General features: G+C 38.9%; 1 protein-coding gene across 1 annotated transcript in view; it reads right to left on the bottom strand.

Moving 5' to 3' along the window:
- COL5A2 (collagen type V alpha 2 chain) overlaps nt 1–25244 on the bottom strand; it is a 300803-nt gene that overhangs the window by 41833 nt on the left and 233726 nt on the right. The window contains exons 27-43 of the mRNA XM_073633213.1: nt 17537–17635; nt 17377–17430; nt 14857–14910; nt 14712–14765; nt 14507–14560; nt 13573–13617; nt 13378–13476; nt 12960–13067; nt 12822–12875; nt 11451–11504; nt 11313–11366; nt 8786–8839; nt 8123–8230; nt 7642–7695; nt 6779–6832; nt 5578–5739; nt 4765–4872 (exon numbers count right to left, since the gene is read on the bottom strand). Of these exons, the coding sequence (XP_073489314.1) occupies nt 4765–4872; nt 5578–5739; nt 6779–6832; nt 7642–7695; nt 8123–8230; nt 8786–8839; nt 11313–11366; nt 11451–11504; nt 12822–12875; nt 12960–13067; nt 13378–13476; nt 13573–13617; nt 14507–14560; nt 14712–14765; nt 14857–14910; nt 17377–17430; nt 17537–17635 (1269 nt within the window). The remainder of the gene's footprint in view (nt 1–4764; nt 4873–5577; nt 5740–6778; nt 6833–7641; nt 7696–8122; nt 8231–8785; nt 8840–11312; nt 11367–11450; nt 11505–12821; nt 12876–12959; nt 13068–13377; nt 13477–13572; nt 13618–14506; nt 14561–14711; nt 14766–14856; nt 14911–17376; nt 17431–17536; nt 17636–25244) is intronic.

Genomic DNA, 25244 nt, shown 5'->3' with positions numbered 1-25244 from the left:
TATATTTGGTGGCATTAATGGGCTTACTGACTGGGGATTCTATCTTCTTGCGTTTGAGGCTAATTGCCCACATATGATCAAAGAAGCTGGAAGATGGAGGCAGGTTGATACTTCCCTTGGTCAGAAGCATGACCATGATGTCCTTTGTATGCCAGGTCAATACATGGTGGTGAACAATAAAATGTTGGGAAGATATTTCATTCTGTATTTGGGATGGATGGATCATTGCTGGGAAGGAAGCACCTGGGTATTATTTGGGACATAGACAAGTTTGTTTCCTTGTCCTAAAGAATGCCGATGTAACGTTAGTCATGGAACTAGATGGTTCTTTGAACCTAACAATAGGTAGGGGTGCATGGTATACCCTGGGCATGGTCTCTTAAATCCAGGCACAGGGATGGAATTGTGTGGGTTTTGTCATTGTTGCAGATTTATATGTGTTATTGGACTTGATATTTATATAGAAGGGTCGCCCAGTTATCTATGCAAGCTGGGGAACGAAGTGACGGTAGGGTCTCTGCGTACAAGTTAGAGACTTTGCTGCCAAGTCAGAGCCCTGCAATACCACTGACATGCCCGAAATCTGATGGGTCATAGGTATATATGTATATATTATGGTAATGGGTGATTTATGTCATGGTATAGTATGATAAAGGTATATTTTAAGCTAGTAACATGGGCAAAAGGCCCTCCTCGAGACTCTATATCTGAAAGCTGGTTAAGATGCTGCTCTGGATGTGTGCTGGTGAATGATGAGTGTATGGACACCCCTTGCCTGTTTTATACCCCTTCATGAAGATGTTAGAAAGAAGAAGCTACAGAATGGTGACATGGGAGCTGTCATGGAAGAATGATGTTGGTGTGTCACACAGTAACAAAGCGGCACATGTTGGGAAACACAGCACATTAGGACCGTTATGGACTGTTCCACAGGAGCTGGTTCTGAGGCCTATGTTGAGAAGCGCAACATGCGTTAAGACATTTATGGACTGTTCCATAGGGGCTGTTTCTGCACAAGTTGAAAACACAACACGTTAAGACGGTTAAAGACTGTTCTATAGGTACTGGCTTGGAAACACATGTTGGGGAGGAAACAGTTATGGACTGTTCAATAGGAGCCGTGTCTGAAGAAGGGTGGTATGCACCCTTTAGGCGCAAAGCGGCATTTGTTGGATAGCAACATGGTTTAATATCTTACTTCTGGTATTTCACTTCCTGTTTGACACAGCCAGGTAGGAATGAAACACATCAAAGCTTTGTGATCAGAAGAACAATGCCTTGGCTCAAGCCCACCTGCTGTGACATGTGTGAGTACAAATTTCAAAGAGACCACTGCTGCCAAGATGTCTATTGAAGATCTGACACAGGGCTAATAGAGACGCTGGCCCTGGTGGACAATATACCATGCTTCCTGGAGAATGGGCAGACATTTGGGAGGGATACCTCCTCGGCAATGTATATTGGATAAAAGGCAAATAGGGTTGGCTACGAGTGGGCGTGTATGTTTGAATGAAAGGAAGACACAGGCTTTTTGTTCCCCCTCTTGGTTGCTGAGAAGCCTGCTGTAAGGGTCTCCCTATGCTATCTTGGGACCTTGCTCTGACCGAGGGCTTGGGCCTATATTCCATGAGGCCCAAACCCCTTTTATCATCCAGAACTCGCAGAGGAAACCATGTGTGATAAGTATCTTTGATATCTCATTGTTGTTATATGTTGTAGAGATGTGCTGTTAGTAAAGTGTGTTCTGATTGTAAGCTATGTAACATTGTAATACCCTTTTAGTACTTTTATGATGGTTTCTTAACTCCTTGGGAAATAAAATAAGATATTGTTTTACTAGCAGCACCGTGTGTTTGGTTTCATAGCTAACCTGGTATTATTGTGATATTAACAATAGCATGTGCTCAGAGTTTAATAGACCAACCAATGATAGGGACTAGACAAATTAATACGCAGATATAATATTAATAATTATATCGATTACAACAACAAATAATATGTTTGCTGATCGACCTTAAAAATATCCTTATCCATATAATTTTTTGTGAAGATTTTTTTTTAAATGAATGGTCTATGGACAGGGACTTTTTAAGATGTGAAACATTTTATTGCATAGGCAGGAACAAAGCAATTTAAAAAAATAATTGGAGATTTTTTTGTTGCAGCCAGTTATATCCATTTTAAATTACAAAAGTCTAAAATATCAATATTTCGATCCAGAGCAATGAGAGACTTCCTGAAGAGCCAGCAAGCATTTTCTATTTTCCTCCAGTGAGACAAAATAGGCAGAAACTTCACAGTTTTGTTATGCCTTCAGTCAGAAACAACTGCAGAAATTGTGAAAAGCTGAACTATCAGCCATTTTTTCAAGTTACTTAACTATGTAACTGTATACTATTAGATATAACCTTCCCCTTCAGTGTCAATTAATTTTCAAATGTCATCATAACTCATACTAAAAATATGAATTATATTGCAGTATTTGTTAATGTGCGATGTGGTGTTAAGTAATCTCTGGTCAGAAGACACCAATGCCTATAAGTTAATGTATAGAATGCTATAAACAAATCTTGCAATTATGAGAGGACAATGGCGAACTGATTCACCCATTATACAGTTTGTTAATAAGTGGTACATGTGTATCCAGTGGTACTTAAGATAGGTTTAGGGGTGCTTCTGACTATAGATTAATGGTTCATGTCAGTATATGTGATATACAACGCATGCTTTATTAGGTGCATACCTATCAGCCCAAAATAGCTATTGGTAATTGTTATAGAGTGTTCGAGTTTGGTGGGTACCTTTAATGAGTCGTAACAGTACAACATTTTAAAGACACTGAGAAACACTGCCCTATTGTTTCTCAGAACAACAATAGAGCTCCTTGTTCAGAAAAAGTCTCATCCTTTTACCAAAAATCTGCACAATATAAATATAGAATAATCACACAAGCAAGTAGGCAGATCCAGGAACTGAAGTGCAGATATTTCACCTTTAGATATTAGTGTCTTATTAGATAGTAAGTGAATATATTTAATATGCCATACCAAAAGGTAAAATACCACTTTAATATTTAATAAAGTTAAATTCAAGAATGATAAAAAAATAATGTAACTACTTGCCAACCGGCTGCTGCAGTTGTACTGCGGCAGGTTGGCACGGCTGCGAGAATTGGCGTCATTTTATGTCGGCCACTTTAAGAAGCGATAGGGCGTGCCCACAACAGATCCCCATTCTGACAGGGGAGTAGAGAGAGATCTGCTGTTCCTAGTGATCAGGAACAGCAATCTCTCTCCTCCTCCAGTCAGTACACTGCCCCCACAGTTAGAAACACCTCCCTAGGGAACACTAAACCCCTTGATTGCCTCCTAGTGTAAACCCCTTCCCTGCCAGTGACATTTATACAGTAATCAGTGGCTATTTTTAGCGCTATCTATCAAGATATCTAGATCTATCTTTCCCTGAATAAATGTCACTGGTCCCAACAAAGTGTCAAAAGTGTCCGATCTGTCTGCCGCAATGTCGCAGTCCAGCTAAAAATTGCAGATCACCGGCATTACTAGTAAAAAAAATAAAAATAATAAAAATGCCATAAATAAATCCCCTATTTTGTAGACACTATAACTTTTGCGCCTAAACTAATGAAGACTTTTTTTTTGGGGGGGGATATTTATTATAGCAAAAATATTTTTTTTTTCAAAATTGTTGATCTTTTTTTGTTGATAGTGCAAAAAATAAAAACCACAAATACCACCAAAAGAAAGCTCTATTTGTGGGAAAAAAAGGACATAAATTTTGTTTGTGTACAACGTTGCCTGACCGCGCAAATGTCAGTTAAATTGAAACAGTGTGTATAGCAAAAAAATGGCCTAGTCAGGAAGTGGGTAAATCCTTCCGATCTGTAAGTGGTTAAAACATTAACCCCCCCCCAAAAAAAAAATCTAATTAATTACTGCTTACCAACCTTGTCAATAGCACACTTAATGTCCTAGGGTAACAGCACTCACTCACTGTACTGTATCTATGGAGAAAGCCATGTTTGTCACCCAGGTTGGACAGACTTCAAACATGTCTTCCTCTCTTCATCTCCATTACATAGGTGATTGATAGTTTACAGAAGAAAGATAACATTGTGCCTTCAGTTCTGCTCACAGGAAGTGACAAGGACAAGTGACAAGGGAAGAGAATGTATTTAATCTTAAAAATCAAAATTAATAAAGCCGCCACATTTAAAGACTGGTAAGCTGTAATATATTACATTTTTGTTTTTGGATTTAGATATGCTTTAATAATAATTGCTCTTTTTTAGTACAATAGTTAATGAGCATACAAGTTTTCAACTGATAAGTTTAGAATCATAAAGAAGCCATATCACTACTTCTGTATTGTAGACCTTCATTTATTTTAGGTCAGTTGTGTTTAATATAATAAACTCATTTGCACTTGCATATGATGATCAGTTGATTTACTAAAACTGGAGAGTGCAAAATCTGGTTCAGCTCTGCATGGTAGCCAATCAGCTTTTAACTTTAGCTTGTTCAATTAAGCTTGACAAAAAAAACCTGGAAGCGGATTGGTTTCTATGCAGAGCTGCACCAGTGTTTGCACTCCCCAGTAGTAAATTAGTAAATCAACCCCATAGTGTTTTCAGAAAAATCACACCATCTCCTATAGTGGAATTAGTTGTGTCCTCATATACATTGCATACCTACTACTTATTATAAAATTTTAAAGCGCAATAACAGCTACTACTGAGATACTCACAGCTGGCCCTGGAAGACCTGGCATTCCTCTTTCTCCTCTTTGCCCCGGCATGCCAACTATACCCCTTTGACCTGTTGTTCCAGCTGGACCTGGTGGACCATCAGGACCCTAAAGTTTAAGAATAAAAAGAAAAGGTAAAATTAAGATACCTTATTCTATGTATTACACAAACACTGAAAATATAGTCTTGGTGAGAATATTGATAATATACAAACATGTACAATAAACAATTGTAAAACGGTTTAACTTTTTTTAAAGGCCTCTGTAGAGCTGTTCAAAGGGTTAAAACAAGATCATGATTTATCATTTTTTGCCAAGTAGTCTAAAGAAAAATCTAGCCCACTGTATATGGCCATTTCTGATCCTATATAACCAATATATTAAGAGGCCAAAATAAAAAAAATAAAAAAAACATTGGATAGGTCAAGGGCAGTTACATTTAAATGACTGAATGAAGCATAAAAAAAAACACATATATATATATATATATATATATATATATATATATATATATATAGTGCTTCTCAAATTCATTTGAAAATAATTAGTTTAAAATTGATTGGCATTAAATACAACAAACCTAGACCAGTCAAAAAGATGGGTAATATGACCTCACATACACAATCTTACATGAGTAGGTATAAGCATGAACTGATGTGCGTTTTTTTTATTCTATTGATAAATTGACATCTTTAAAATATAGATAACTTCAGTACAAAGTAACTAATGGTTCTCATTAAAATCCTCTGGCACATCAACCTGGCATAAAACATAGTTCAAATATCATTCTTGAAAAACTATAAGAAAACATACTGGCTGTCCATCATCTCCAGAGTCTCCTTTATCACCAGGACTTCCAGAGGGGCCAGCAGGACCTCTGTCTCCAATTCTACCATGTGTGCCAGGCTCACCACGAATACCTGGTGGACCTTCCTTGCCTGGATCACCAATAGGACCAGGAGGTCCCACAGCTCCCTGTTAAGAAAAAACAAAAGCCCATTAACTAATATAAACACAAATAAATTGAAAATGTATACCTCTATGGAGCCTAAATTACCTGAATTTTATTTACACTATCTTAGAAATATGGTTCTCTACACACTATCCTAGGATGTATGGTATCACATTATTTTTTAATCACAAAGTCTTGTTCCAAATAACAGGGATGCCATGGGTTTGTTTAAACCCACATGGTGTGTTGTATTGATGGCTATATTAGTGCTTTGCTATGTGTGGAGGGCATGGTCATACAGCATCATGTCCACTATTTTCACTTCTCTCTGCTTTACCATAACTTAAAGTTGCTAAACCCAGGACCCTGAATTCACTATATCTGGTCTCCCATAGTACACAGAATATGGAAATGCAATTATTTTAGTAAATATAAACTGCTAAATACCTTTTCTCATCAGCAGTATATAGCAATCTTGTGACTTCTATCAGTGTCTGGTTAAAGTTTGTAGGAGGAGTTTTCATTCTATTCTGACTGTCCTATGAGACTGCATGACCCCTGACCCTCTGTCTGGACAGTGCTGATCACATGCACCCTCCCAAGAAAAAAAACTCTCTAGCAATGCACACCAAACTGAGCATGTGCAGAGTGACTCCAAAGGCTTTGTATATCAGGAGATGGATTGGGGACAGTGAAAAAGGGGGAGGATCAGAGAAGAGAGGATCAAACAGCCTTTTTACACAATGCGCAGGATTACCCCTTAGGTTCCACAGTACGTATAACAAGCATGCTTTACTGCATCTACAGACTGATTTTACCGGGGTGGATTAGTTTAGTAACACTTTATTAAAATATAACTATTCTTGAAAGTAGACACCTTACTGGTTGTCGTAAAAAATGCTTATATCAATGTAATGTTATTGTGATATATAAATATATGCTTGGGTGCCACTGAGTTAAAATAGAGTTAAAAACAAACCAGCACTATAGAAGAACATTTTCATGACAGAGAAGTGCAGTACCACAGCTGAGACGCGCAGTACGTGTTCTTGGTTTACTTACAGCAGACCCAGGAGGTCCAACTCTGCCAGCTGAACCAGGAAATCCTGTTGCTCCCTTAAAACAAAAAGGAAATACTCAGTAAATAGTTGAGTTTAAAATACACAAGTTATGAATATTTTTGCAAAAAGGAGCATGGAAAAAAGGAAACTGTAAATTCTTTATACAAACAGATTATAAGATGCAATACTCCAGGCTTTCCCAATTAAGGCATCATATTCTTTTGCATACATGTTTTATAATACAAAATGTAAATTAATGGCCTCTGCCACATTACTTTTAGTGTATTTAGTCTTTTCAAATGTTTAACCAATACCACAAGTGTTGTAGTAGAACATAATACAATGGAGATAGTTTATTAAAAGTGTAGCACGTGTTCACTTTGCAAGGGAATTTTCACTTTGAAAGGAATCTTCACTCAGCTTAGTGAATGTGGTAAGTAGTCACTTTGAAAAGAACACAAATGTTCAAGGATGATAAAAAAACAAGATTGTTGCTTGCATGTTATTGGATTATTGAGGTCAGCAAAGCTTCACCTTATTCATGGGGCATAAGTTAAAATTTCCTGGCACAGAAAAAATTCACTTTGCAAAGTAACATATTCTAGTCGTTTAAGTCACCCTCAATTATTCATTTCTTTTAGGTTAAAAAAAAAAAACAGAAAACAAAAAAAAACCCTTCAGCTTTTTATATTCTTGTTAATCTACTTTTTAATGTTAATAAAACTGCCAACATGTATTATTTATATTTTAATTCAACCTCTTTGTTTTGCCATCCACAGATCAGAAATCATGCATTGTGTGCATTCTTATCTGCTAAAGAAATAAATAAAGACTGTTTCAAGCTTAAATATAATCTCTACCTACCGGGGGTCCTTGGGTTCCTCTACCTCCCTTAAGTCCGTTCACACCATGAGGTCCCTAAAAAAAAGATGCTGCATTATAGTACTGTTTATTCTAAATTATAGCTTTAAAGCTGATGCAATAATATAGGCTGTACTGTTTTATGCCTGATCTGTTAGTTTGAAAAAAAATTATTAATAATATAATGTATTATGGAAGATTTTTATATCATATTCAGGAGTATTTTTTCAGAATTTTTAAAGTTTAATCTTGATCCCGTCAATAAACCCTATTGAATTCCAACATTATGTGTACAATCCTCATACATTAAATACTTTGTCACTGCTTTATCACCTGAATTCGGAATTGATGTATGCAGATACATCATGCTTTTAATTGCTATTCTCTAAAAAAAATAAATTACAGGTCAGGTTAGAAAATGAAAAAACTATGGTGACTATCAGGTTGCTCTTTTATTGTACTTGTTGACATTCTTGTTACTTACTTGTGACCCAGGAGATCCAGAAAGACCTTGAGGACCAGGAGATCCAGCATCCCCTTTTTGACCAGGCTCTCCAGGTTCTCCTTTCACTCCAGGTTGTCCATCGGGTCCCTAAGACAAAGATGGGCAGATTGTGTTTCACAATATTTGTCAATTGGCAGTAGCACAAAAATATAAATAACTTACTCTACAAATATCTAATGTGTATTCTCAAAATATGCCAGCATACAGTATATCAGTGGCTATAGTAAACTAAACTTCTCCCATATAAGAGAGTGTTCTTGGAGCTTCAGCTAACATTCTTTCTGACTAAACAACTAAGAGAGTAATTGTTCTATAATTGTCTTTCATCAGTGTATACAAATGTTTCTACTGTGTGAAAGTATACTGTAAATGGTTGTTGTTACTTGGTGAAATGAAAAATGTGAAAGGTGTGAAAGGTCAACATTAAATTATGTGTATTGAAAAGCAAGTCTCTCACGCTCATTAGGCATATCGAGCTAAGCTTTCCAAACAAATGTTTGTTACCTATTAATACAAAGAATATATATAATTTTAGGTTGCAGTCTTCATTTTCTTTTGTTATACAATGGTGTCGATGTAATGCTTTTTTTGCACTAAATGTGAGAACAATCATACAATGCACTTCAGTTCTAAGGCACATACCGGTGGACCAGCAAAACCAACAGGACCGGTGGGACCATTTTCTCCTCGAGAGCCCTGACACATAGAAAAACATGTGAATAAAAACACAAGATAAAAAAGATAATTATTATTTTTTTAGGACATTTTAAGTTTTGAAATGATTGCAGCCATATTAGTGCACATGCAACAAAAACAACTGAGTACTGCTTGTGATACTTTTTTATTTGCACTAACATCCAAATTTTCAGGACAAGCTTTCAGGGTCTAGCCCCTTCTTCAATGTCCAAGCAGTACTCTTATAAGATACATACAGCATCTATTAACCTTCCATAAGGAGGTGAGTTGCCATCTAGATAAAGGAAGGCCCGTAGACGTAGTGTATCTGGATTTTGCAAAAGCATTTGACACAGTTCCCCATAAACATTTACTGTACAAAATAAGGTCCGTTGGAATGGACCATAGGGCGAGTATATGGATTAAAAACTGGCTACAATGGCGAGTTCACAGGTTGGTAATAAATGGGGAGTACTCGGAATGGTCAGGGGTGGGTAGTGGGGTCTCCCCAGGGTTCTGTGCTGGGACCAATCCTGTTTAATTTGTTCATAAATGACCTGGAGGATGGGGTAAACAGTTCAATCTCTGTATTTGCGGACAATACTAAGCAGGGCAATAACGTCTGCACAGGATGTGGAAACCTTGCAAAAAGATCTGAACAAATTAATGGGGTGGGCAACTACATGGCAAATGAGGTTCAGTGTAGAAAAATAATGCATTTGGGTGGCAAAAATATTAATGCAATCTATACACTGGGGGGAGAACCCCTGGGGAAATCTAGGATGGGAAAGGACCTGGGGGTCCTAGTAGATAATCGGCTCAGCAATGGCATGCAATGCCAAGCTGCTGCTAACAAAGCAAACAGAATATTGGCATGCATTAAAAAGGGGATTAATTCCAGAGATAAAACGATAATTCTCCCGCTCTACAAGACTCTGGTCCGGCCACACCTAGAGTATGCTGTCCAGTTCTGGGCACCAGTCCTCAGGAAGGATGTACTGGAAATGGAGCGAGTACAAAGAAGGGCAACAAAGTTAATAAAGGGTCTGGAGGATATTAGTTATGAAGAAAGGTTGCAAGCACTGAACTTATTCTCTCTGGAGAAGAGACACTTGAGAGGGGATATGATTTCAATATACAAATACCATACTGGTGACCCCACAATAGGGATAAAACTTTTTCGCAGAAGGAAGTTTAACAAGACTCGTAGCCACTCATTAAAATTAGAAGAAAAGAATTTTAACCTTAAACTACGTAGAGGGTTCTTTACTGTAAGAGCGGCAAGGATGTGGAATTCCCTTCCACAGGCGGTGGTCTCAGCGGGGGGGCATCAATAGTTTCAAGAAACTATTAGATAAGCACCTGAATGACCGCAACATACAGGGATATACAATGTAATACTGACATATAATCACACACATAGGTTGGACTTGATGGGCTTGTGTCTTTTTTCAACCTCACCTACTATGTAACTATGTAACTACCGTCTTATGATGATTAATTAATTAAAAATCTGCTCTGCTTGCAGTTTGTCTTATACTCTCCAGTGACCTAACCTCTGGTTTTACATTCAATGATACCCAAAATGTATTCTTGTTACATTTTTTTACTACAATTACAAAAAAAAGACCCTTCACTTAGAAGCACTGTTTACTGTTCCTGCACAGCATTACTATAGCTGAAGGACTATGGGCATGTAGGCAAAGCCTTAATGCCACTTTACAATGAAGAGGTTCTTCAAGAATAAGAGCCTGAAAAAGTGTCACAATGCTTCCTATTGCAGGAATCAACCAATAAACAATAGCAGTATAGGAACTAGCCCATATTAATATTTCTGAATTAAAAAACACAGTAACCACTACTTTAAATTGGCATTACATGTATATTCAGTCAGTCTAAGAGCTTTTATTCATCAACTTTTGACACCATTAGAGAAGAAAAAACATTAAAGAATATTTAAAGATCCAAGATGCCTGATGATTGCCTTCAACTTTTTTTTAAAAAATTGTGATTTGGGAGTTTTGTTGATGTATCTCTAATGTATGCATTTTAAACTCAGTGTTTACTTTGATTTTTACACTTACATATTAACATTTTTTACCCACACCACCTCCTTGGGCATGTAGAAGAGCCCTGTGCAAGTCAGTACCAGCCTGATGTTTTAAGATGGGAGCCCCATTTTTGGAAACACATATCTAGTACTGGCAGATGGGCTAAAATAATGGTTATGGTATAACAAAAGTGCAAACTTTGGAGAGAACTAAAATCTGTTACAATAACATAAATAAAATGAAGTGTAAAAAAAACAAAAATACCCACAGATAAGACAGCAATTTTGACTCTTTATTTCATATACAATATGTCAACATTATTTAGGTAAATAGTCCAAACTTGTAGATCCATTTGCTAATCTTTAGACCTATAATATTCTTACAACTACAAAAACTAGATTAAGCTGCATTTTTTGAAGGGAAAATATAAAAAGTGTACTCACAGGCGTTCCACGTGAACCAACTGGACCCATCACACCTCTTGGACCAGGCTCACCCTAGAAAAAAAAATCACTTTTAGTAATAGTGTTTCATACATTTAAAGTTTATTTAAATTATACCATTATATACTATAAAGTTACCTTTTCACCCGCTGGGCCTGCAGAACCAGATGGGCCAAGTGGACCAGGAAGACCCTGAGAGAAAAATAAGAATATATTTTTTTACATATTTTATATACCCTCCTATGCAAAAAAAAAAACTGATAACGAATAATTGATAAAAATGTTTTTGATACCATCTTTTAAAATTAAAGGGTAACCACATACATTTTAAGTGAAAAGTCAGCAGTATTTAAATGTAATTATGCCTTGATTATTTATTGTATTGCAAAAAAATAATAAAGCACGAACAATATGAAGAATAATTCAATTTTTATTTCCTACAATATTTGAAGAACATTAACTGCATTTAGGTGGATGTCTCTTAATCACTGAGCTATGATATACCCTTACCCAAATTACCTGATGCTTCCTGGTGTTATCTCATAACTCTGCACTGCTGGGTGAATCAATCTGCTCAAAAAGTGAACTGGTGAATAGGTGCTTAAGACCAGTTGATTTTCACTATAGGAGAGCTCATTTTGCTTTTAAGAGAACCAGCCCACTTTTTTCATTTGGGGACCAATCCCAAAGTTATATTTATTATGACTGGCATAGGCCGTAACATCATTGGTGTATCACATCATTATTGCATATCTGCTATTATATTGGCTTCTGTTTTCCTAATAGAACTTATGATAACTTAAAATAAGGGCAATATTGTAATAATGATGCGGCAAACACCTAATGGTATGTGCCATATCAGTCAAATATATACACAACATTCTGGTTCTCTTACCAAAATTCAGTCAGGGACAAAGGGGGGCCTTGCTCCAAGATTTAAAAAAAAAAAAACAGGGAATTATTTAGTAAAGAATCATAAGGACTCTCTTAATAGATATTGCACAGGCAAACTATGAACAAGTTTTAAGTATATCATCTATCATGCTTCCCAACCATGGTTTCAGGGGAGTGTGGAAATAAAGGAGCTGTCAGTTCTCACTTATTAATAAATGTGCAAGTTCTGGGGTTCTCAATCTCATCTATGCTTCACTTCATGAGTCACTGACCTGTAACAAGTATGCAGCCACTGAAAATTGTAAATCTTAACTTCTGGGTCTGTTGCAATTATGTGCAGTGCCTCCTAGGCTAATACAGTGTATAGCGTGGCAACCATGTACTCAGAATTTAAAAAAAAAATGTATAATTATGGGCTCATTTATCACAGTGGGATAAAACTGTCTATGTTACTTCACAACCACTTTCCAGGGATAATACAGACAGGTATTATTTCAAATGTCTTCACATGCCTAATATAAGCCCATAGTCTGACTTATAAGGTTACATCTCCTAGTAGAAATTATTTTAATGATCAAGATTTGTCCAGTCAGATGCCCAAGAAAGTATACTTACTCTTGCTCCATCATTGCCAGCTGTACCTTCAGAACCTTTTTCTCCCATACCTCCCTAATAAAATATATATATATAATATAGTTATTTGCTGTATCCTAAGAAAAAAAATAGAAAAGGACAACACAAGGGAATACTTACTCTGTCACCTTTTGGGCCTGGTGTTCCAGCTATCCCTCTTTCTCCAGGCATACCTTGCAGACCAGGTGGTCCAACATCTCCAGGTGTTCCAGTTGGACCTGGACTTCCCTAGAATCACACATTTAATATTTGTTGATAGTAAATATACTTTAGTACAATACCATTTAAATTACCAGACAAAATGTGATAAATGTTGACGTAGAGTAAACAAGCATGGGCAAAAAAATATGTTGTGCATTTAGGAAGTAGTGATAGTTCTATGAAATAAAAATGCATAAAATGCAAAATGACGGTGACAGCTACAAACATATAAAATGTGATAATTTGAATACTATTTTGAACAGGCACAAGGTTTCATACATTCAGTTTTATCCTTTCCTTTACATTCTTAAATATGTCCCTAAATAATTAAATTTACCTTTGGTCCATCAGGTCCATGACCTCCAGCCATACCCTTTTCACCTTGAAGTCCTGAAGCGCCTGGTTCTCCTCTTTCACCGGGATTACCACGCTCTCCCTACATTAAATAATTTAATACATTTTTCCACTGAATAATAAACCTATTATGCAAATGTTATATTATGTATAATAGCAATTTATAGGCAGCACTTACTCTTGGACCAAGGGGTCCTGCAGCTCCAGAATCTCCAGGAACTCCCTAAATCAAAAACAAAATTTGATATTATAATATCATTACTGTCTCTTTTTTTACTGTCTAACTATGAATCTTAAGCTAATTTATGTACATTTTACTTTTTTAACCAATTTCTATATGGTAATATAAACATTTTATTAACCTACATGTTTCATAATTTTTAAAGTTTATAAATTAAAAATAACATTTTTGAGGTTCTATGTGCTGCTTAATCTGCTACTTAACTAATTCTTATATTACACAAAATTCTATTTAAGGTCCCTTTTAACCTAATGTGAGTGAAACTTGTTAGTAAAGTGCCCTCACATTCAGCTTTACTTTATAAAAATTTTTGTGAAACAGATCTAGTTAAATGTTCCAAGAATGCCCATGTAAGCCCCTTATGGTCATTTTGTATAACGCTTATCTCATAATTTTTCTGTTACATTCATTGTTGATATTTTGTTACAGTATTTTTAGCTGATAGTATAAAAGTTACTTTGCAGTAGATTGGCCATCCTCAAGATGGCTCCCAAGAAGGCTCATAATCCTTACATATTTGATAGTAGAGACTACAAACTGATACCAAGCCAGCTAGATACAATTGTTAGTTTGGTCTCAAACACTTCCATTTTGGAGTTTTTCCATGTGTATCGCATGTACCTGAGCTGGTGTGCAATAGGCTCATCTTGACATTAGATACTCAGAAAGCTAGAAACAAAAGGCACTTTCACCATACTTCTGCATGAACAGCTATAAGCTGTCACAAGGAGTTTTTATCTATTAAGTGTAATGCTCTCATGTTTGAATTCCCTGGCAGAGCCCTCAGGTAGATCCATTGTAATTTTAGGTTGTTTTTACTAATCATTTTCTTTCATATCTATAACCTGCAAACACGTGATAAATGTATTACCTCATCACCTGGCTTCCCAGTCTCTCCAGGAGGACCTGGTGGACCTGGTAATCCCTGCAGAAAAAAATTGAGTTGTAATGCTTAAACAAGTAGATTAAGCTAATTTATGTATATATAGACTTATACATTCATGTTTTTTAAGGTTATGGAAATTGTAATGGGAGATACAAATACCAAATAATAACAATACACACAACAAAAATACCTGGAATCCTGTAGGACCTGGTGGCCCTTGTTCTCCTCTCTCTCCTGCAGGTCCCTTAATATAAATAATGACAATGGTTTAACAATTTTAGTCAGAATACCTTCTGCAGACTAATAAAACAGTATTCATGTGGTTCACTACTTACAGATGGACCACCAGGACCAGATGGGCCAACTTCACCATCTTTTCCAGGAGCTCCCTATGGAAAATAAAGGCATGCTGGAAATAGAAGCTTCAACTGATAGATTATTTTTGTTTTATACCGATATCTTTATGTCACTTTGTTACTATGAGAATAGTGGGGGAGATTTACTAAAACTGGAGCTCTGCATATAAACCATCTTCCAGGTTTTGAAGCATTTAAAGTGACTTTTTCACAAAAGCCAAAAAGAAAACTATGATACTCGCTCAAATAACGAATTTAGATACTCACCTCCCCCTCTGCCTACACTGAAAACATTTTCTGAAATGTGCATATCCAGCAGTGTTGATGTGTGCTGTTGTTCTTTCCCCACCTATATTACTACAGAACACAATAGTGATATGTGGATCAAATGAATTTCTGGAGGTGTGAATGTCTAAATATTCTTCAGCCAGTGATTTATTTCACTTAAGTAGAGATCAGTGGCTGAATGAGAAGTGTGTATCTAGTGTGTGTAAAAAAAAAAAAAAAAAATTGCAAGGGAAGCCCCCCCTCCCAAACTGATCCCCTGCAGCAGCTGTCAGGTTTACAATGGGTATGGTGGTGACAGGCTCTGCAGGCACATTTGCCTCATTCCCTCACAGAGGTCTGTAAATGGATAAAATAGCTGGTGGAAGACGAGCAAAATGGGTAGAGATCAGTATTTCCAGAAATACTGGAAACATTTTTTATGTACCAACATCCCTAAAAGTAGTAAAGCAAAAATGTATGTAGGAAATGGGATTTTAAAGGTACACCCAATATAAGGAAAAGCACTGTCAGTTAAAAATTTATACCAATATTTATTAATACAGTTTTACACAAAAAAACAATAAGATGTGAAAACAGTTTTACATTCATAGTCAAAGGCAAACATCCTCAACCTAATATTGACAAATGAAGAGAAAGAACTGTAATCACAAAGAATTCTAATCATAACCACGTCCACACATTTCAACATGTTTCGCCAGGAAGGCTTCATCAGGAAAATGGACAAGGATTTTTGATTATTCCACAACAGTACACATGATAAGAACAACCTCTAAAAAGAGTTCCGGGGAAGTCACAGGACCCGAATCGTCAAGTGAGAGGAGAGGGGAGGAGGGATACCCACAGAGTTCACTCCCCCTGTAGTCCAGAAAAATGCCTGATCACCCGTAGCGAGGGATGTATATTATTGTGAATGAAGACCATCCAAGACAGAGGAGATGATCACAGTATCGACACCCCGTGATATAAGGAGATATTCATATTGGGAGCTCATAAGGACTAGTAGCAAAATACCAATTATGAAAATGCATCTATGCGAGAATCAAGAGAGGGGACACAACTACTTCATGGTTTCTTGAAGGTGTTCACAAAGCTGTGTAGAAAACTACATCACGTTCCTATTGGTGCTACTGCAGAAACATCCAAAGATAATGAACCCCAAAGGGTAGTCACTTCCTGGTGCCAGCGTCCATATTCAGCATGAGCTCCCAAGCTGCTGGTTAGCAGCTTGGGAGCTCATGCTGAATATGGACGCCGGCACCAGGAAGTGACTACCCTTTGAAGTTGATTATCTTTGGGTGTCTCTGCAGTAGCACCAATAGGAACGTGATGTAGTTTTCTACACAGCTTTGTGAACACCTTCAAGAAACCATGAAGTAGCCGCGTCCCCTCTCTTGATTCTCGCATAGATGCATTTTCATAATTGGTATTGTGCCACTAGTCCTCATGAGCTGCCAATATAAATATCTCCTTATATTATGGGGTGTCGATACTGTGATCATCTCCTCTGTCTTGGATGGTCTTCATTCACAATAATATACATCCCTCCCTACGGGTGATCAGGCATTTTTCTGGACTACAGGGGGGAGTGAACTCTGGGGGTATCCCTCCTCCCCTCTCCTCTCACTTGACGCTTTGGGTCCTGCGACTTCCCCGGAACTCTTTTTAGAGGTTGTTCTTATCATGTGTACTTTTGTGGAATAATCAAAAATCCTCGTCCATTTCCTGATGAAGCCTTCCTGGCGAAACATGTTGAAATGTGTGGACGTGGTTATGATTAGAATTCTTTGTGATTACAGTTCTTTCTCTTCATTTGTCAATATTAGGTTGAGGATTTTTACCTTTGACTATGAATGTAAAACTGTTTTCACATTTTATTGTTTTTTTGTGTAAAACTGTATCAATAAATATTGGTATAAATTTTTAACTGACAGTGCTTTTCCTTATATTGGGTGTGCCTTTAAAATCCCATTTCCTACATACATTTTTGCTTAGCTGGTGGAAGAGTGTACAGGACCATGGCATTGCACCTGTGATCCACTGACCATGGATGCAGTGCTTTTACAAAAAATAATAAATGTAAAAAAAATTCTGCTAACAGGTGCATTTTTTTTTTGTAAAAAGTGAACTTAGCCTTTAGGAAAACTTTGAAAATTAATAAATCAATGCTTAAAATAACAAGCAACCATAAATCAAATACAATGTAAAACACACCCTTTGTCCAGGAACTCCTGCACTTCCTTGTTCTCCTGGCTTTCCAGGATCTCCCTGTAAAAAAAAACAAAAAAAAAACACAATTTAAATTTTAATTAGTTTTCTGAAATAATTTAATACTGACTGTTTGTGTATTTAGGTAAATAGCTTGAGTTCATACACTGTTGCCTTTTGGGCCTGCAGGCCCCATGGTACCAGTTTCACCACGAATTCCAATTGGACCAGGAGGACCTGGACGGCCATCTTCTCCAGAAGCTCCCTACAAAAGGCCAACAAACAAAATATCTCAATTTAAAAAACAAAATAAAATTGCAGTCCCAATCTTTACATATTTATATGTAGGACTGTTTATAACATTCTACCCAACAAGGAAAAAATTAAAAAGAAATAAAAGCAAATATGATCCTTGAATCATGTACTAGAAAGAGTAATACATTTTAAGGGATTCTACTACTTCAGGCTCCATGTTTTTTAAGAAATCCGATGATAGTCAGCAGAGAGGCAGCATGAATTACGTTTTTTAAATGTGTTTTGAGTATATTGGATTGTAAAAATAAATATAATTTGTATTGCTATTACAATGCTGATGTTATAAAATGAAAGGGTATGCTCAGACTACAGATATTCTTTAACCTACTTCCTTAATAACACTTAACACTCTTAAAGAGGAAGTAAACCCTGATGGGTTTTACTTCCTCTTTGTTTCCCTGCAAAAGTAAAGCATAATGGGCTACTATGCATCGCATAGTAGCCCATTATGTGTCACTTGCCTGACACAGGAGCCTGCGATGTCACCGCAGTCCCCTCTTCCAGGAAGGGTCCATCTTCCTTCCAGGTATCATGGCTCCAGCGCTGTGATTGGCCGGAGCCGCGATGCTGTCACTCCCGTGCATGCGTGGGAGCCGCCACTAATGGCACGATTGCCGTTAGAAATGGCATGCTCGGTGCGTCTGCATGCCATTGTCTACGGCGCCTGCGCCGTAGACATCGGTGCCTGTCTTTTGCAAATATCCCCTAAACCGTGTAGGTTTAGGAGATATTTCTTGCACCTACTGGTAAGCCTTAATCAAGGCTTACCTGTAGGTAAAAGTGGTCTGTAAGGGTTTACAACCACTTTAATAACACATAATTTATCACCTAATACACTAGAACTGACCCTAATACTTACCCTAACCTTAACCTCCAACCTAAATCTACCATTTTTAGAAACAGATTCCAAGGACATAATGAATGTGACCTTAGGAAGTAACCTATCAAGCCTGATTTAATTCTTTTCAAAGGGGGAATGAGATTTTCTTGGTTGCTATGTATGATGGAGTATGTACATTAAAGACTAAGAAATCTGAAAACAATAGGATGTGATTGTGAACATAACCCTTTCTTATACCCGTCTTCTCTATTGTCATTCATGTGCCCATTATAATGAAATCATAATCAGTTTTCCTCATTATTCTAGCTATTCTCAACATGAAATGTTACAATATTCTTATGCCCCGTACACACAATCGGACATTGATCGGACATTCTGACAAAAAAATCCATGTATTTTTTCCCACGGATGTTGGTTCAAACTTGTTTTGTCTACACATGGTCGCACAAAGTTGTTGGAATTTCCGACTGCCAAGAACGCGGTCACGTACACCATGTACAACGAGACTATAAAAGGGCAGTTCAGAACCAAGCGCGGCACCCCTTGGGCTCCTTTTGCTAATCTCGTGTTAGTAAAATTTGGTGAGAGACGATTTGCGCTTTTTCAGACTCGTGCTGTTCAGTTTGTGCTTGTGGGTTTGTATCTGGTCTTCAGTGCGTGCAGCGAGTTACCCTTGACTCTGTCATTGTGTTCTTGTTCGTTCGTTACCATTTTTCAGGTCGCTCTTCACAGGCCTTGCTTTTCTTCAGTGCCTTCTGTTACTTCGTTCTGAGCAGCCGACCGTTTTCTAGCCATGTTGCATATACGTACTCCTCATAGAGTTTGTGCTGTGCAGGGGCTTGGTGTTGGGGTCCTTACCTTGACACAAGCCCAGTCCATGATCAGGGTGGGGAGGAGTTCATGGACCAAGAATTGGTTGCTCCAGCGTGACCAGTTCTATCACATGCCTTTGCTCCGTGAGATCCATGAGAATGATCCTGATGATTTCAGGAACTTTCTCCGGATGACGGACCCCGTATGTCACCGTTTGTTGGCTTTGCTGACCCTCTATATCAGCAGGCAGGATACCTGCATGAGGCAAGCCATCATTCCGGAGCAGAGGCTAGTCGCCACCCTGCGGTACTTGGCGATGGGGAGAAGCCTGCAGGACCTCAAGTTCTTGGCAGGCATCTCCCCCCAGGCTCTGGGGATCATTATCCCGGAGACCTGTTCTGCCATCATCCAGGTCCTGCAGAAGGAGTATATTAAGGTAAGATTTTTATCCTTTTACATCACATTTTAGGGTATAGAATATTTGCTAATGTATTGTATTTCTTTCCTCATTCCCTAATCACCATGATTTTAATATGCTGTGAATGTCCCCTTTGCCCTTTGCCCTCATGCATGCTGGATTTAAAAAATTTTTTTTTGTCCTTCATACACATTTCCCTTCACTTACCTCCCCAGCATGCTCTCCTGGCCCTATATCCACCTCGTGTAGTCACTTAACAATGTATTTTGTCAGCTCCATAGTAGTGCTTTACCCTAAATACCCCCTAAAATGTTTAAAATTGTGATGTGTGCTTGAAATTCTGGCAGTGCCAGAGGCTTTTTTTTTTGGGTTCACAAAATCTTTTTGAACCCTCCCTCCCCCCAACTGCTAACTCAGCTGATACCAATCCTCTATCTGCTGACTTTGCCAAACCCATACACACTATATCCACCTCTTTTGTGGTCAGATTTATGGATGAATTCACCAAGCATGTAGTGCAAGGGCCTGCCTGAATACTTTCAAATGGTACTGTTTTAAGTTTTTGTATCCTATTATTATCTTGATAGGTAATAGCAGAATGTAAAAATGTGCTAAAATGTGTACAGTGTGTATTTATATCTTTGTACTATGACACTTCTTACCTGTCCAGTGGGCTGCCAATAGTGTAAGTAAGGAGGGGCTGGCCAAAGTAATACACATTATTTAAGCATTCATCTCTCAATGAAGTGGAGAGGGTTACCTGTCCAAAACATCTCCCCCCCATAAAATTTTACAAATGGCCCATGAGAGGGGGGGGAATCTGATAGGTGGACCTTATACCTTTGTCTTTAAATAGTCCCTAAAATAAATGTTATACTAACACATCCACATCGTCCCACCACCCAACTCGGGGTCATACTATTACAACTACAAGGGGTTCAATAGTATTGTGATGTTGGCGGTGTTGTCGGCTACTTACGAGTTCCTGTGTGTGGACGTGGGGAAGAATGTCCGGATGTCAGATGGTGGAGTCATCGCCCAGATAGAGTTCTACAGGCATCTCCAGAATGGCAGCTTGGACTTGCCACCTACAGAAGACAATGTGGAAGGACTCCCATTCGTCTTCGTTGCGGATGAAGCATTTGCGCTGGGGGACCATCTTATGCGGCCATTCCCTATGAGGACCCTCACCCCAGACCAGAGGGTTTTTAATTACCAGCTGGCCAGAGCCAGAAGAGTGGTGGAGAACACGTTTGGAATAATGGCCAGCCGCTCTGCCTATTTCTTACACCCATACATATGGCGGAGTATAAACTCAATCATATCATCCTGGCTTTCTGTGTTCTCCACAACTTTTTAAGGAGAAATTCTGTGAACTATGCTGGCTTAGTTGGGCCTGAATCTGGAATTCATGTAAATGAACCAACCCTGATGGCGCTTGAAGCTGGACGTCCTGGCTTGCCCCCCTGAGTGCCCGCGAGGTCCGTCTAAGATACATGGAATACTTTGCGGGTAGGGGGGCCATCAATATGCCAGACAATGTCTGAGACATTTTTTAAATAAAAAAATTTTAACTACTAAAATATTTGCTGACATTTACTGCTTGTCTTTCTTTTAGCTGACCCTGACATAAATTTGGGGAGTCCTGAAAATGACGTAATTGTGTAACATTAGAAAGCACTGTTATAGGTGTTATTTACTAAAGGAAAATACACTTTGCACTACAAGTGCACTTGAGCGTGCACTGAAACTGCACTTGTAGTGCAAATTGGATTTGCCCTTAGTAAATAACCCCCATTGTCACAGAAAACACCAATTTTACCACAAAAGAAGTTTCGGAGCATTGAAAGAAGAAGCCACACATTCTTGATTATCAATCTTTTTAATACAAGCACATATATGCATTTATCAAAGGTTTTTAAAACAAACCAACATGTTTGTTGTATAACAATTTTTTGTGTCACATTAATAAAAGTTATAAATGTCCATTTAACGTAAAACAGGCATGTTTAAAACCAACAAGAAATACACAAATATGGAACTTACAAAGTTCAACTTTGGTTGAAATTGAAGGCAATATCAGACATGAGTATTTATAAACTGTGTTTGATATTGCGTTCAGATGGGGTGAAGTCACCCCTGGAAAAGCCAAATTTTGAAGATGCACACAAATTGCCGAATGACAACATGTGCTAGCTGCTATCACGGGGGATCAATGGACGTGTTTTGTGAGTGCAACCCCTTCCTCTCAGCTACTTTATTATTGAGGAAGGGGTTGCACCCCCAAAACACCTACATTGATCTCCTGTGATGGCAGATAGCACATGTTGACACACTGTGTGCATCTTCAAAATTTGGCTTTTCGAGAATAGGTAAAAAAAGTGCAACAATTTTTTGTGGAAAAAATGCCAACTACATTAGGGATTTCGAGGGGTTTTAAACTCTCTCTAAAACATCAGTGATGTTCTTCATTTTGTTTTTAACATCACTGATGTTTTTTCTGGATGTTTTCCAAGTCCCTATTACACCCCATGATCTCCCCGATCAGGATCTGGGCACTTTCACTGGTGAAATGACCTTCATCCACAACATCACGATCACCTAAAAATATATAAAAAAAACCACACCATGTATTATAAATCTGCCTGCATCCATCTCTTACCTGAGCCTGTGGTCGCAGACACTCACCTGTTGTGGTGACAATTTCCACCACGTCTCCTTCCTCCTCCCCCTGTTGGCTTTGGGGGATTTCCCCTTCTTCCTGAGGTGGGGGGTCTGTTGTCTCCTCGGATGAGTGGTGTCCTCCGAGTCTTTTCTCCCCTATGTATAAAAAAAACCACACCATGTATTATAAATCTGCCTGCATCCATCTCTTACCTGAGCCTGTGGTCGCAGACACTCACCTGTTGTGGTGACAATTTCCACCACGTCTCCTTTCTCCTCCCCCTGTTGGCTTTGGGGGATTTCCCCTTCTTCCTGAGGTGGGGGGTCTGTTGTCTCCTCGGATGAGTGGTGTCCTCCGAGTCTTTTCTCCCCTATGTAAAAAAAATAGGTATACTTAGCACACAGATATTTGATGGCAGAAATAGGAATATGAAACATTGCTTGGAAGTGGGGTGCAATTGTCTATTTTGGCAGAGTTGCAAGATGAAGAAATATTTTTTTCCTTTGTCAAGCTTAAATACTTACCTGTTTTGTACAAGCTTCACAGATGGAGTCACCCCTATAGTATACACTGGAGCACCTGTGTGGGCCCCCTAAAAAAAGGGTGTTCTGGTGTCCCACACTAGTGCTTCAGCGTCCAGATGTGTAAACAGCTGCTGAGTGTCCTCTCCTTACACAGAATCTAGTTTGCATTTCATTCTAGTTACCAACCCATCTAGACACCAAAATTATTTGAAGAGAAGTAGGCTACCAAAAATGTATTCAAATGCATATGTCCAAAACATGGTGTTTTCTATCCCGAACTAACAATGTTTCATACGAACGAATAATGTGCCCATGAACATGAAAGTTGCCATTTTAAACTGTACAACAGTTAAGAAAAGCACATGGAGCAGCACGAACGTTAGAAAAATAAAGAATAGGAACACAGCACAACTACTTACTTTTTTGTAGCACTCTCCTGATCCTTCTGTACTGCTCGTGCTCCCTTAATTTGAGGTCCAACCACCGCTTCCTCAGTTGATCTTTCGATCGTCGTACCCCAAAATTTCTGTGCAGACTCTTGACAACTTTCACCATTATCTTGGCCTTTCTGACATTGGGGTTGGGGTAAGGTCCATACTTCCCGTCATAGTCAGCCCTTTTCAGGATGTCCACCATCTCCAACATCTCCCCAAAGGACACATTTGATGCCTTAAATTGTCTCCTCCTGGATCGGGATGTTTCTGGCTCTGGGCTTTCCTCCTCCTCGTTGCTGTAATTAGCACGCACCTGTTATGTCTCCGCCATGTGCTCTTCCCCACTGCACCAAATGAGAAGTGGCGGGGAGTAGACTAGAAGGAACGTCAGGGGCAGGCGGAGTTTCACGCATGCGCAGTGTATATAAAGCGTAACACGCGTGCGTAGTACATACGGTCTATGAGCGTAGGAAGGAGTATCGGAGGCGCCGATCTTGATAACAAAGGTAAGATTTAAAATTGGGCCTATACTGCTTCTAGATTGAGGCCTATATTGGGACACGATATGGAGACTTTAGCCTGACATTAGGGTTTGTCTTGTGTATTGCAGATAAAATGGATGGCTTCAATGACCACAACTTCCTCCCCTTGTTCATAGACAAATACAGGGAGCTGCCCTGTCTGTGGCAGGTGAAACACCCCCAATACAGTAGTAAACAAAAGAGGCAGGCAGCGCTGGAGAAACTGCTGGAGTTGGTGAAGCCGGTGGTCCCCACAGCAACCATCCCCTATTTAAAAGCCAAAATTGGTGGCCTGAGGAGCACTTATCTTAGGGAGTGCAAGAAGGTCACAGATTCCCAGAAATCCGGAGCTGCAGCAGATGATGTTTATATGCCCAGGCTGTGGTACTATGAGAGACTGCGATTTCTGTCAGACCAGACTTAAGTCAGGGAATCCTTCTCAACCCTTCCTTCCACTCTTCCTTCCACCCTATCTTCCACCCCAGCTGAGGCTTCTGATGTCCAACCTGGGACTTCCAGCCAGGAAGAAGTGGAGGAGCCCAGCTGGAGCCAGGTATAGCATTCTTCTACAGATTTATTGGTAAAACATAAATGATGTTTACTTGATGTTATTAGTGATCACTAATTGCTGATTTAATAAAGTGTTTTACATATCACTAGACAGTAGTGGGCACAAATAATTGTGACAACAATGAAAAATGCTGGGCTCAGAATGATAGTCTTTTCTATTTCTTAACATTCAATTGGCAACAGTCAGGAGATGTAAATTGTGTATGATTGATAAAGAAAAAACTAAAACTATGTCCCTTTTTCATATACAGGAAGACCTCAGCCAGGAGGAGGCTGTGTAATATGGCAGCCAGGAGGAGGCGGGGGTTAGTGGCAGCCAGGAGGAGGCAGGGCTAAGTGGCAGCCAGGAGGAGGCGGGGCTAAGTGGCAGCCAGGAGTAGGCCGGGCCCAGTATAAGCCTGACAGAATCGTAGGTCCCTCCTCTCTGCCTTCCAAACAAAAGACCCAGGAAGGGGAGTAACATGCAGGATTCAGCATTCAGGCTGATTCAGGAGGCTTCTGCGTCCCTCAGAGCCTTCCCCACTCGTAAGAGGCCTTTGTCTGCATGGCTGCCACAAAACTGAAGGACATGCAGGAGGGCCAACGCCTCATGTGTGAGGACCTTCTTTATAAAACCTTAACCAAGGGGGTGAGGGGCGAAATCACACCCAATACCCACCTGTGTAAGTTGGACCATCCTCCTCCTCCTCCTCCTGCCACACCTCCACCACCACAGACCCAGCGTGGAAGGAAGCGTGGAAGGAAGACCAGAGAGTGATGACCTAGGTTCAGTC

The sequence above is a fragment of the Aquarana catesbeiana genome, linkage group LG06 (assembly GCF_042186555.1).
Source record: "Aquarana catesbeiana isolate 2022-GZ linkage group LG06, ASM4218655v1, whole genome shotgun sequence".
Taxonomy (NCBI): domain Eukaryota; kingdom Metazoa; phylum Chordata; class Amphibia; order Anura; family Ranidae; genus Aquarana; species Aquarana catesbeiana.
The sequence above is the reverse complement of the archived record's forward strand: the minus strand, read 5'-3'. Positions and strand labels throughout refer to the sequence as shown.